General features: G+C 42.8%; 1 protein-coding gene across 1 annotated transcript in view; it reads right to left on the reverse strand.

Moving 5' to 3' along the window:
• T265_12059 (hypothetical protein) overlaps positions 1 to 12698 on the reverse strand; it is a gene marked incomplete at both ends in the record, with an annotated part of 18406 nt that overhangs the window by 1150 nt on the left and 4558 nt on the right. The window contains 11 exon segments of the mRNA XM_009178986.1: positions 108 to 493; positions 4219 to 4581; positions 5672 to 5969; positions 6344 to 6511; positions 7608 to 7993; positions 8888 to 9185; positions 9560 to 9750; positions 9767 to 9809; positions 10824 to 11209; positions 11435 to 11497; positions 12494 to 12588. Of these exon segments, the coding sequence (XP_009177250.1) occupies positions 108 to 493; positions 4219 to 4581; positions 5672 to 5969; positions 6344 to 6511; positions 7608 to 7993; positions 8888 to 9185; positions 9560 to 9750; positions 9767 to 9809; positions 10824 to 11209; positions 11435 to 11497; positions 12494 to 12588 (2677 nt within the window).

The following is a 12698-nucleotide window of genomic DNA, read 5'->3' on the forward strand; positions in this document are numbered from 1 at the left end:
AAGAGCAAACAGCAAATTACACGGGTCGCGAAAATCCTCAGTGGAAAACAACGAAAACTAAATTTAGCAGGTTATTTAACGTGTCTTCCAAAAGAATATTAGCGTACTTTGCTATTGCGATTGGTCGATTTGCTCGATTAGTGTTCACTGGGTTGGATAGAGGAAGACCAAACCTGGTGACTGATGGGCATCTCATGGTATTTTTCACCGAGGAATAACAAGCACCGGGAGTATTCTGTGCGGCATTGTATAAAGCTGCATTAGGTAAATCCGCGGTAGGTATGGGGAAATCCACAGTGGCTGAAGGTTTCTGATGACTGAATAGACTTTGGGGCGCAGGGAACCCGTCGAAAACTCCAGGCATTGGTCGGAGTGGATGAACTAATCCCACACCACCCTGCTGATGGGCCCAAATCACTATTTTGTTAGACAGAAGACGGGGCACAAGCTGACGCCATACGCCATACAATTGGTCTTCCACGCTTATGTCACCCTGTTAACGGAAGAAGTATGAAAGCAGATTAAACATACCAAAATGAGGTGCCTCGAATACGTGGTACTACAGTGGAGACAAAAATAAACAGACCTGAGCACTTTACAAACGGCATTCATTACACAATCAACTTGTTAGCAAAACATTTCTCTCCTGAGTAAAGTACTCCCCGAATAGGTGAGGGTCTTGGAGTATTTCTTGCAACAGACCTGAAACGATCTTACGTGCACTTTGTGTTTAGCTAGGACGAGTTCACTTTTTTGTGATTATTCTCAACATCTTTGTGATGCTTGTCATAAAAAAATGGTTCAGCTGTAACACCCTCCCGGTGCCTAGCTGCCAGAAGGAAGCACGAGGACTGGGATAACGTCAGGTTGCCCAAGCCTAAACAGGAGAAGTCGAGAGGCAGAGGTCGGGTTCGAACTACGGACATTACTGTCAGTAAATTCGCGCTCTAACCACTGAGCCATCTCGAAGTCGTGAGTTCAGTGCCTTGGAAAGTTTAGGATAACGTCGCCTATAAGGACTTGGTTTTCCTTTCTCCGACCGGAAAATCTAATTGGTACGAACAAGGCCGGTTTGCTGTAATGTCGTTCACACTATTTTCCACGCTGATGGTTGACCTCTACGATGCCTCTGACAAAGGATTAATTATAGTTCCTTCAGCTGATGGGTGAAAAGCTCGAATTCGATTGCTTTGTGGCTCCGTGCGTATTGTACTACGATGTGGCTGGCACATCGTCCCAAAAAGATAAACAAACGAAGGCAGCAGCCATAAATCCCCAACGAACAGGTTTCTGGCATACAAAAGAGCTGTTCGGACAGGCGTACAGTAAACTCGTTTTGTACGGTTGAGTAATATCAGGACGTCACCGCGGACTTCCAAGGCTGGAGAAGACAGCTGCTAGATTTGATCTCCGGAATGACAGTCCGTATCTAATGTCTCCTGTGATGTGTGAACGATGTTTAGTGAAGCACGTAGGTGAGGATAAGTGAAGCAGGTCATGCGTTTTTCTCATGGTGACTTCGTCCTGTGAACGAATCCAATCTATGTTGAAAAGCCGAGAAGCACTGAACAGGTGTTTCGTCCTTATTGGGGATCACCACCCGTGCGCATTCCGCGAAACCCCAGGAAGTTACGAGTCGGCAACGTCTCGACTAGTAAATTCGCCAATCAGCCAGAAGTGATTGGTCAACAATGGATTTTTAAAAATTCACCCAATCAATGGAATTTCCATCTGTGAAGTCAACATGCGACCCCGTGATATGGATACACTGAACGAAGTATCAGTGGCGAGTATCAGTGCGAGTTATTCACTATGGTTGTCACCTAACGAATAAGTGTTCAAACTACTAGCCAGGAGGTCGGTGCTTCTCGGAGTTTCGTGAGATGCGGATTGCTAATGATTCTCAATGAGGAATAAACAGGTGTACAGTTCTCGACTTATCAGCAGGGACCGGTTACAATTGCAAGGAGAACTCGACATTTAAAGAATTCCCACACCACTAATTACCCATACGCTGCAGCCACTTTATCATTTAATAACAATGAATTTACCAGTTTTATCGCCTTCAATCCATATTCCAAAGAAATGAGCAATGTATGCCGACAGAAGCCATTCTGAGAAATTCCAACAGTTGATGAAACGTCAGTCTTGTGACACAGTATGGCAGTAGCGGGCGTTCAGCTTGAAAGCCAATGGAAAGCTTATTGTTTTCCCTCGGACAGCGAATGAACTGCCCAACTGCTCCCACGGATAGTATGGTATAGTATAGTATAGTATAGTATAGTATAGTATAGTATAGTATAGTATAGTATAGTATAGTATAGTATAGTATAGTATAGTATAGTATAGTATAGTATAGTATAGTATAGTATAGTATAGTATAGTATAGTATAGTATAGTATAGTATAGTATAGTATAGTATAGTATAGTATAGTATAGTATAGTATAGTATAGTATAGTATAGTATAGTATAGTATAGTATAGTATAGTATAGTATAGTATAGTATAGTATAGTATAGTATAGTATAGTATAGTATAGTATAGTATAGTATAGTATAGTATAGTATAGTATAGTATAGTATAGTATAGTATAGTATAGTATAGTATAGTATAGTATAGTATAGTATAGTATAGTATAGTATAGTATAGTATAGTATAGTATAGTATAGTATAGTATAGTATAGTATAGTATAGTATAGTATAGTATAGTATAGTATAGTATAGTATAGTATAGTATAGTATAGTATAGTATAGTATAGTATAGTATAGTATAGTATAGTATAGTATAGTATAGTATAGTATAGTATAGTATAGTATAGTATAGTATAGTATAGTATAGTATAGTATAGTATAGTATAGTATAGTATAGTATAGTATAGTATAGTATAGTATAGTATAGTATAGTATAGTATAGTATAGTATAGTATAGTATAGTATAGTATAGTATAGTATAGTATAGTATAGTATAGTATAGTATAGTATAGTATAGTATAGTATAGTATAGTATAGTATAGTATAGTATAGTATAGTATAGTATAGTATAGTATAGTATAGTATAGTATAGTATAGTATAGTATAGTATAGTATAGTATAGTATAGTATAGTATAGTATAGTATAGTATAGTATAGTATAGTATAGTATAGTATAGTATAGTATAGTATAGTATAGTATAGTATAGTATAGTATAGTATAGTATAGTATAGTATAGTATAGTATTATATTATATAGTATAGTATAGTATAGTATAGTATAGTATAGTATAGTATAGTATAGTATAGTATAGTATAGTATAGTATAGTATAGTATAGTATAGTATAGTATAGTGTAGTATAGCACAGTACAGTATAGTATATATAGTATAGTTCCAATTGCTTGATTGAAAACGGTAATAGAATCACAAGGTGCCTTCCTCACCAAGCGCCTTTTTCCCAAGTAGGACTATCATGGACGTGGACGTCTCGTATGAGAAAATATACCAAGCTCTTCCTGTGTGACAGTCAGCGATCGTCAGAACTAGAATGATCGTATAACGAAAATTCGATGGAGATCAGCTCATCTACAGGGAGCAGAGCATTTTCTAAGAGCCTTTAGAGTAAGTCATGTAGAGTGGCTTGGCTGAAGAGTAACAAACTTCCGTAATGAACCCAATGTTCAGCTTTTAAAACCAAAGATGGATAACAAGACAGACGAATCTGAGGAATCTTCATAAATTTGTCTATTCAGCCGGTTTGTGTTTGACTACCATAAACCGCATTCCAGGGTACAGTGGTTCGACTCGCCCAGTATGTCGGAGTGTAGTGTATAAGCTGCACAAAGGGTCGCAGATAAAAGTGGTTGAAATGAGCCATGTTCGACATGATGCCACCACCTACCTATGCGGATAAATTCAATTGTTATCCCGAACGAGTTTACACAATAAGTGGAAATGTCAGCGCACTACTTCAGCCTTGTCAGGAGCAAGGAGCATACTTAATGACACAGTGACATCGTCTATATAAGCGAAGACTTCAAAATCCCTCAAGAGAGGACATCATGAGGTAGTAGACAGCAAGAGTTTCTCCGAAGTTGTAGACGAAAGAAAACGCAAAGAAAACCTATTCAGCAGTGGCAAGGCGGCGGCGCCTTTTACAGGGAACCCTTGGGAAATGGACAGCAACTAGCCAAAAGTAAAATGGGATTACAAAACTATGCATCATGAAAAGGATGGTGGAACTCACAACAGATTCGTTGTCACTGCCCGCAGCAGGTAACTGGAACGCATGCCCCGGTGATAACGCCGCACCCTCCATGGATGAAGGCGTTTTCCTAAACAAACCAGCGCTGGTTAGAAGATCCGGTGGAGGTGGGCCGTTTGGCTCTGATAAGGGATTAGGTTGAGCGAATTCCTCCAATTGCTTTGGATCGTGCGTATGAATATTCGATCTCATGAACATAGTGGAGGTCTTGGGACATTGAGCGTCGACTTTAAGACAGCTAGGAAAACTCGGTAGAGTGGAAGAAGCCGCGCCCATACTGTTGAAACCATCCATCTGTGCATGCACGGAGCAAGAATAAGCGAGAATAATGAAATCTAAGAATACCTGAAAATTTGCGACGCAATATGTCCCTTCCTCGAAATGAAACACTTATTGTCGGCAAAAAACCGCCCTCTTTTCGAAAGGGGATAAGCTTGACTGAAACCCAAATTCATTCCTGGTTGAGGTGCATGTAAACTTCAAAACTGTGGACAGCATGAGGTCCCATGCCGAAAGAAACCAAGAAATGTTGCGGAAAAGGACCTCATTAGTAGGTGTTTAGTGAAAAACCTCTGCAGCCGGCCAGATCTTCCATTTAAGAATATTGTATTTCAACCGGAACTAGCCGGGATCCCAAAAGTAAACCTGATTCAAATGAAGATTAAAGTCAGTCTGCTCATCGGATAATCCGGAGTACTGATAGTTCCTGATACCATGGGGTGTGAACTCGAGGTATCTCTGAAAGGCCGATAGGTTTTACGTAGCCGGTAATTGACCAGATGGCCTCTGATCTGTTCGCCAAGCTGTGTAATCAGCTTGCAAATTTTTCGCCACCAATCATCAGTGAGCGTTTGAGTGCGTAAAACCTCCTTACCTGCTTGCGTTTATATAGCTGTTAAAGGCTAGCTGATGTATACTCCTGTGATTGGCTGAGGAGAACACACCTTCCTGGGAATCGCATTTAGTACGTTTCACGTTTTGGTGCGCTATGGTTCGTATTCTTTAGATTCGGTTGCAGCTTGAGCAGTTTCTGTCCGAGGACATTTTGTTCCTCGTCTAACTGATCAGTTCCGGATTTCTTCTGGTCTGCCTTTTGCTCATTTGATTTGTCCCGAGAAGGATGCGTTCTCGTCAGCCAAGCACACTAAAAAATATCAACCAATCTTTGACAGCTGTATAGACTCAAAGAAGGAATCATTCATCCAACTGCACATTGATGTCACCTAAATCGGTAATGGAAGGTTTGCAAGCTAATTGCCAAGCTTGTTGAACGGACAAACGGCCACCTGATCAACTACCAATGAAGGCACTCGTTGTCGTTACGGCAACTATCAAGTGTTAGTTTATATGTCTCACGTAAAGCAGCAAATACACCAGAGTTTTCAAGCGATGAGAAAGTTTGAACTGGAATCAGCAGACACGGAAAAGCGCTCACCTTAAACGTTTTATGGAGTAATGAGGGACGTTCGCTGCTGCTATTGCAACCAGGGAGAGTTGGAGGAACATGGGGAGGAACTGGCACTACCGTAGGCTTAGATGCGTTGTCCTCCGGGGTGTTGAAGTTGCTCAACAGTAGGGAAAACAATGCTGAGCTACTGGCGGATCTCAGAGAATCGAGACTTTGATGAGTAAGTCCAGTAGCCGGCGCAAAACCCAGTGAATCAAGTGGTGGTACGGGAAAGTAGTCACTGATGGGGATTGGGCAAGGAGCAGCTGAAACACTGCTAGTCGGGCTGTAAAACAAGTGCAATTCGTAAGAAAATATTGTTCGACCAACAGATGAGCCAAATTCTCATCTAATCTTTTATGTCTGTTTGGTTACAGGTGAAATAAATCCTCACTTTCACTGGGGTTCTCAAAATTATTCCTGACCCAACCAAATAGCGTAAAGAGGACTCTCCATCCCTACACAGGCCAGTTCGGGTGATGGTGAATCCACCTAGACCCCATAAATCTGGAAGGAAATTAAACTTGTCCATTTCTCCGTGAAAATATGATTCTTCGGAGAATTGAGTAACCATAATTTACCTGACCATAATTGTTAAAAGAAACAACTGGCAAGGCGCTATCGTTTCTTTGAATTGTTGCAGTCGCAAGAGCAAAACACACCTTTGTAATAACAATATAGGAATAATGATAACCATTCAGCTGTAACACCCATCCGGTTCCTTGATACCAAGCCACTCGGGAGAAGTACGAGAGCTGGGATACTGCCGGGTTTCCCAAGCCTATACAGAAGCAGTCGAGATGTAGAGATTGGGTTCGAACCACGGACCTTCCGGTCAGTAAATTTGCGTTCTAATCACTGAGCCACCCCGAGATCTACATAGACATGTGGGCACCCAGTATGATGGCATCTAAAGTGAGGGAATTTAAAACATTCATAAACGGTGTGGGTGTGGATTGAGATCAGTGATACAAGGAGCAGGTGTTTTGAGTCAACAATCGTTCCGCACATAAAACGGACTGTTTCAGCTTGTCCGGTTGCGCAACTAGAAACGACTTTATCTCTACTGTGATGACACTCTATCGACAGTCAGTTCATCCTAAAGCCATCATCTGTTTCAATTAGGTAATGATTCCAATCCCGCTCAGTTTCAAATACACTGGAGGTTCTCTTTTCGAAATCAACAAGGGTGGTATCAATTGATAATGTTGAACCCTGACTGAATTCGAAACTTGGCTAGCAGGTCTTTATAGATAATGAAAAGCTGTTGGGTTGTTTTTGTATGAAGGTGCGTAGCTTACCATGTAGGATCCATGTGATCGAACACCAATACAGTAGTGTTGGGGCAGCACGATCAGATCATCTCTGCCTACAAACGGTTGCCATATTATGCAACGATGTTTATGAGACCGGAAAGACTTACTAAATGATCAAACACAGGCTTTGACTAAAGCCCTACTGCAATTTGCGGTTTCAACCTCCACTATCACGTTGAACAAACAAGTGGTCTTCGCAAGCAAGTGATGGTTGCATGAAGCGTGACAAAAGGGAAAACCGCAATACCACCACACCAACTTCAATGATGGAAAGTTGACGTTTGCAGAACAATGCTTCTTTGGATGATGGGAAGAAGGTAGACCCTCAGCCCCACTTCTCCTGAGCAGCCCTTGTTCAAAGGTGAACTTTAAACAATCAGTTCGCCGACGGTACAGTTGCCTTACGCACAAAAAAACTGATCACATTTGAACACTGTGAAGTGGGGAAAGTGTTCAGCAAGTAACTTATCCCGAATTGCTCTGAAGACCAGCGGATAAATTGTCGGCGAGTTCATAGGGGGCTTCTCGGGATAAATCAAATCAGTGATAATCAAAGGCCTTATTTCCATAACGGCAAATAACGTGTTAACTTCAAGAGGAACACCTACTCGGTATGCGTGGTGTTTGATTTAAGTTCAGAACCGGTCAACTGGGTTGTCACCTGCTTGACTTCCGGTGGTACACAGTCAGCTGGCTGTGGCATTGGACGTGACAGAGCGGATATTAGTTCAATGGTATCCAATTCGGCCTCGGTTGGACCATAATCCCCACCGTGAATAAGAGCCACAGCGTAGCCCAACTCATGGGCCTTGCGGACTAAATCAATCTGACTTCCCGAACGAAGTCCATGTTGTGGATGTAGCAAGAGTCGCGTGGCCCATACGCCAGCCTGTGACATTGCACCACCCTGAAGAACGAGTAGAACTGGACCACGATGGGTGAACAGATTCTTTGAGTGCAACACACGAATGCATGAAGTTGGACAACCAGGTATCTGTAAGAGTAGACGGAGGAATGAACGCAGTGGGAACAGTCCAGTAAGAGTAAAGAAAGCCTAAGGTGTAGCAGGGATACTGCAGAAGAACGAACACGATAATACGTGGCCTCACTTTGTTAGATAGATAAAATGGGAAATCAGAAAACCTAAAAGTCAGGACGAATGATACCATGGGGTGTGAACTCGAGGTACCTCTGAAGGGCCGATAGGTTTTACGTAGCTGGTAATTGACCAGATGGCCTCTGATCTGTTCGCCAAGCTGTGTAATCAGCTTGCAAATTTTTCGCCACCAATCATCAGTGAGCGTTTGAGTGCGTAAAACCTCCTTACCTGCTTGCGTTTATATAGCCGTTAAAGGCTAGCTGATGTATACTCCTGTGATTGGCTGAGGAGAACACACCTTCCTGGGAATCGCATTTAGTACGTTTCACGTTTTGGTGCGCTATGGTTCGTATTCTTTAGATTCGGTTGCAGCTTGAGCAGTTTCTGTCCGAGGACATTTTGTTCCTCGTCTAACTGATCAGTTCCGGATTTCTTCTGGTCTGCCTTTTGCTCATTTGATTTGTCCCGAGAAGGATGCGTTCTCGTCAGCCAAGCACACTAAAAAATATCAACCAATCTTTGACAGCTGTATAGACTCAAAGAAGGAATCATTCATCCAACTGCACATTGATGTCACCTAAATCGGTAATGGAAGGTTTGCAAGCTAATTGCCAAGCTTGTTGAACGGACAAACGGCCACCTGATCAACTACCAATGAAGGCACTCGTTGTCGTTACGGCAACTATCAAGTGTTAGTTTATATGTCTCACGTAAAGCAGCAAATACACCAGAGTTTTCAAGCGATGAGAAAGTTTGAACTGGAATCAGCAGACACGGAAAAGCGCTCACCTTAAACGTTTTATGGAGTAATGAGGGACGTTCGCTGCTGCTATTGCAACCAGGGAGAGTTGGAGGAACATGGGGAGGAACTGGCACTACCGTAGGCTTAGATGCGTTGTCCTCCGGGGTGTTGAAGTTGCTCAACAGTAGGGAAAACAATGCTGAGCTACTGGCGGATCTCAGAGAATCGAGACTTTGATGAGTAAGTCCAGTAGCCGGCGCAAAACCCAGTGAATCAAGTGGTGGTACGGGAAAGTAGTCACTGATGGGGATTGGGCAAGGAGCAGCTGAAACACTGCTAGTCGGGCTGTAAAACAAGTGCAATTCGTAAGAAAATATTGTTCGACCAACAGATGAGCCAAATTCTCATCTAATCTTTTATGTCTGTTTGGTTACAGGTGAAATAAATCCTCACTTTCACTGGGGTTCTCAAAATTATTCCTGACCCAACCAAATAGCGTAAAGAGGACTCTCCATCCCTACACAGGCCAGTTCGGGTGATGGTGAATCCACCTAGACCCCATAAATCTGGAAGGAAATTAAACTTGTCCATTTCTCCGTGAAAATATGATTCTTCGGAGAATTGAGTAACCATAATTTACCTGACCATAATTGTTAAAAGAAACAACTGGCAAGGCGCTATCGTTTCTTTGAATTGTTGCAGTCGCAAGAGCAAAACACACCTTTGTAATAATAATATAGGAATAATGATAACCATTCAGCTGTAACACCCATCCGGTTCCTTGATACCAAGCCACTCGGGAGAAGTACGAGAGCTGGGATACTGCCGGGTTTCCCAAGCCTATACAGAAGCAGTCGAGATGTAGAGATTGGGTTCGAACCACGGACCTTCCGGTCAGTAAATTTGCGTTCTAATCACTGAGCCACCCCGAGATCTACATAGACATGTGGGCACCCAGTATGATGGCATCTAAAGTGAGGGAATTTAAAACATTCATAAACGGTGTGGGTGTGGATTGAGATCAGTGATACAAGGAGCAGGTGTTTTGAGTCAACAATCGTTCCGCACATAAAACGGACTGTTTCAGCTTGTCCGGTTGCGCAACTAGAAACGACTTTATCTCTACTGTGATGACACTCTATCGACAGTCAGTTCATCCTAAAGCCATCATCTGTTTCAATTAGGTAATGATTCCAATCCCGCTCAGTTTCAAATACACTGGAGGTTCTCTTTTCGAAATCAACAAGGGTGGTATCAATTGATAATGTTGAACCCTGACTGAATTCGAAACTTGGCTAGCAGGTCTTTATAGATAATGAAAAGCTGTTGGGTTGTTTTTGTATGAAGGTGCGTAGCTTACCATGTAGGATCCATGTGATCGAACACCAATACAGTAGTGTTGGGGCAGCACGATCAGATCATCTCTGCCTACAAACGGTTGCCATATTATGCAACGATGTTTATGAGACCGGAAAGACTTACTAAATGATCAAACACAGGCTTTGACTAAAGCCCTACTGCAATTTGCGGTTTCAACCTCCACTATCACGTTGAACAAACAAGTGGTCTTCGCAAGCAAGTGATGGTTGCATGAAGCGTGACAAAAGGGAAAACCGCAATACCACCACACCAACTTCAATGATGGAAAGTTGACGTTTGCAGAACAATGCTTCTTTGGATGATGGGAAGAAGGTAGACCCTCAGCCCCACTTCTCCTGAGCAGCCCTTGTTCAAAGGTGAACTTTAAACAATCAGTTCGCCGACGGTACAGTTGCCTTACGCACAAAAAAACTGATCACATTTGAACACTGTGAAGTGGGGAAAGTGTTCAGCAAGTAACTTATCCCGAATTGCTCTGAAGACCAGCGGATAAATTGTCGGCGAGTTCATAGGGGGCTTCTCGGGATAAATCAAATCAGTGATAATCAAAGGCCTTATTTCCATAACGGCAAATAACGTGTTAACTTCAAGAGGAACACCTACTCGGTATGCGTGGTGTTTGATTTAAGTTCAGAACCGGTCAACTGGGTTGTCACCTGCTTGACTTCCGGTGGTACACAGTCAGCTGGCTGTGGCATTGGACGTGACAGAGCGGATATTAGTTCAATGGTATCCAATTCGGCCTCGGTTGGACCATAATCCCCACCGTGAATAAGAGCCACAGCGTAGCCCAACTCATGGGCCTTGCGGACTAAATCAATCTGACTTCCCGAACGAAGTCCATGTTGTGGATGTAGCAAGAGTCGCGTGGCCCATACGCCAGCCTGTGACATTGCACCACCCTGAAGAACGAGTAGAACTGGACCACGATGGGTGAACAGATTCTTTGAGTGCAACACACGAATGCATGAAGTTGGACAACCAGGTATCTGTAAGAGTAGACGGAGGAATGAACGCAGTGGGAACAGTCCAGTAAGAGTAAAGAAAGCCTAAGGTGTAGCAGGGATACTGCAGAAGAACGAACACGATAATACGTGGCCTCACTTTGTTAGATAGATAAAATGGGAAATCAGAAAACCTAAAAGTCAGGACGAATAATACCCTGATAACAGTCAAATGAAATGGCTGGAAATGGCTGTGAAAGCAAGACTTACTGGAATCGAACTAAGCTGCATGTTTAGATCGAATAGGCGCTGACGAACGTCACGGATGCACATCTAAAAATTGAAGGCATTGCACTAGTAAAAGGATCATGGCGGTTAGCAATTTAAAAAAAACAATCCACAAAGTCTGAAGCTGAATGGGTCGAAAGCGAGCGATCGTTCGAAAGCAGAAACAGCGTAGTTCACTTGGACAGAAATTATCAGCCCACCGTCCGAGATAGCAACAGACGTGACAACCATACTTATACGCGCAGCTTGGCTATCCGAGACAACCAATTCACATTATATGAAAAAAATCGTCCAGTTGTAGCACTCTTTCGGTGCCTAGCTGCCATGTCACACACGAAGGAGGCACGAGGGCTGGGATACTGCCAGGTTGCCCAAGCCTAGACAGGGGAAGTCGAGAGGTAGAGGTCGGGTTCGGACCACGGACCTTCCGGTCAGTAAATTCGCGCCCTAACCACTTGGTCCATCTCGCCCCCCACATTATCTGCGGTAAAGCATAAGTAAAATGAACACGATAATTTGATGGTGGTATGAGGAGATTCGGTATTCAAATGAGATTTCACCCTGTAAATGAAGCTATTCTATGCTGAGAGACGGAGAAGCACAGTACAGCTGTTTCACTTCTATCGAGACTCACCAACAGTGAGTATCTCGTGAACCTCCAGAGTGATTGGAAACTGTAACCTCCGGGCCAGTTTCTTGAATGTTCAGCACCACCATCAGCTGATCGGTACTGTGAATGACTCGCTAGTAAACTGGATGAAAGCGTCGCTTATCTGTCAATAGCGGAAACCACACCACGTAGTCACGTGTCCATTGGCTCCTTCGGCGATGACTTCTTGAAAGGAAGTTTCGCTCAGCTGGTGAATTTATTCTTACTTCGATCTACTTACGATTGATAACTGCGTTAGATTTTCTAATTTTCAGTTGAGATTTTGTCTTGTAACAACAATAATTCACCGATAGAAATGGGCATCATTGACAAGCTTGCAAAGCCGATGATTATGAAGAAGGCGGTTTACATGCGGACTGGGTTACACTTACGGCTCGGATCAATTCCTGTCGCCTGAGTGAGGCGCCTGTAAATGTGACTTTCATTGATAATGTTTCCCCCGAATGTGTATTCCGAAGAATTCCGTCTGAAAATAGAGAGTAGGAGTAGAATACCTAGGCGAACAACCATCTCACCAGAGAAGAAAAGTAGTGTAGGGAAATAAACGCAACGAGAAAATAAATGAACCGCTTGGTT

This window comes from Opisthorchis viverrini, assembly GCF_000715545.1.
Source record: "Opisthorchis viverrini unplaced genomic scaffold opera_v5_754, whole genome shotgun sequence".
In the NCBI taxonomy this organism is placed as follows: Eukaryota; Metazoa; Platyhelminthes; class Trematoda; order Opisthorchiida; family Opisthorchiidae; genus Opisthorchis; species Opisthorchis viverrini.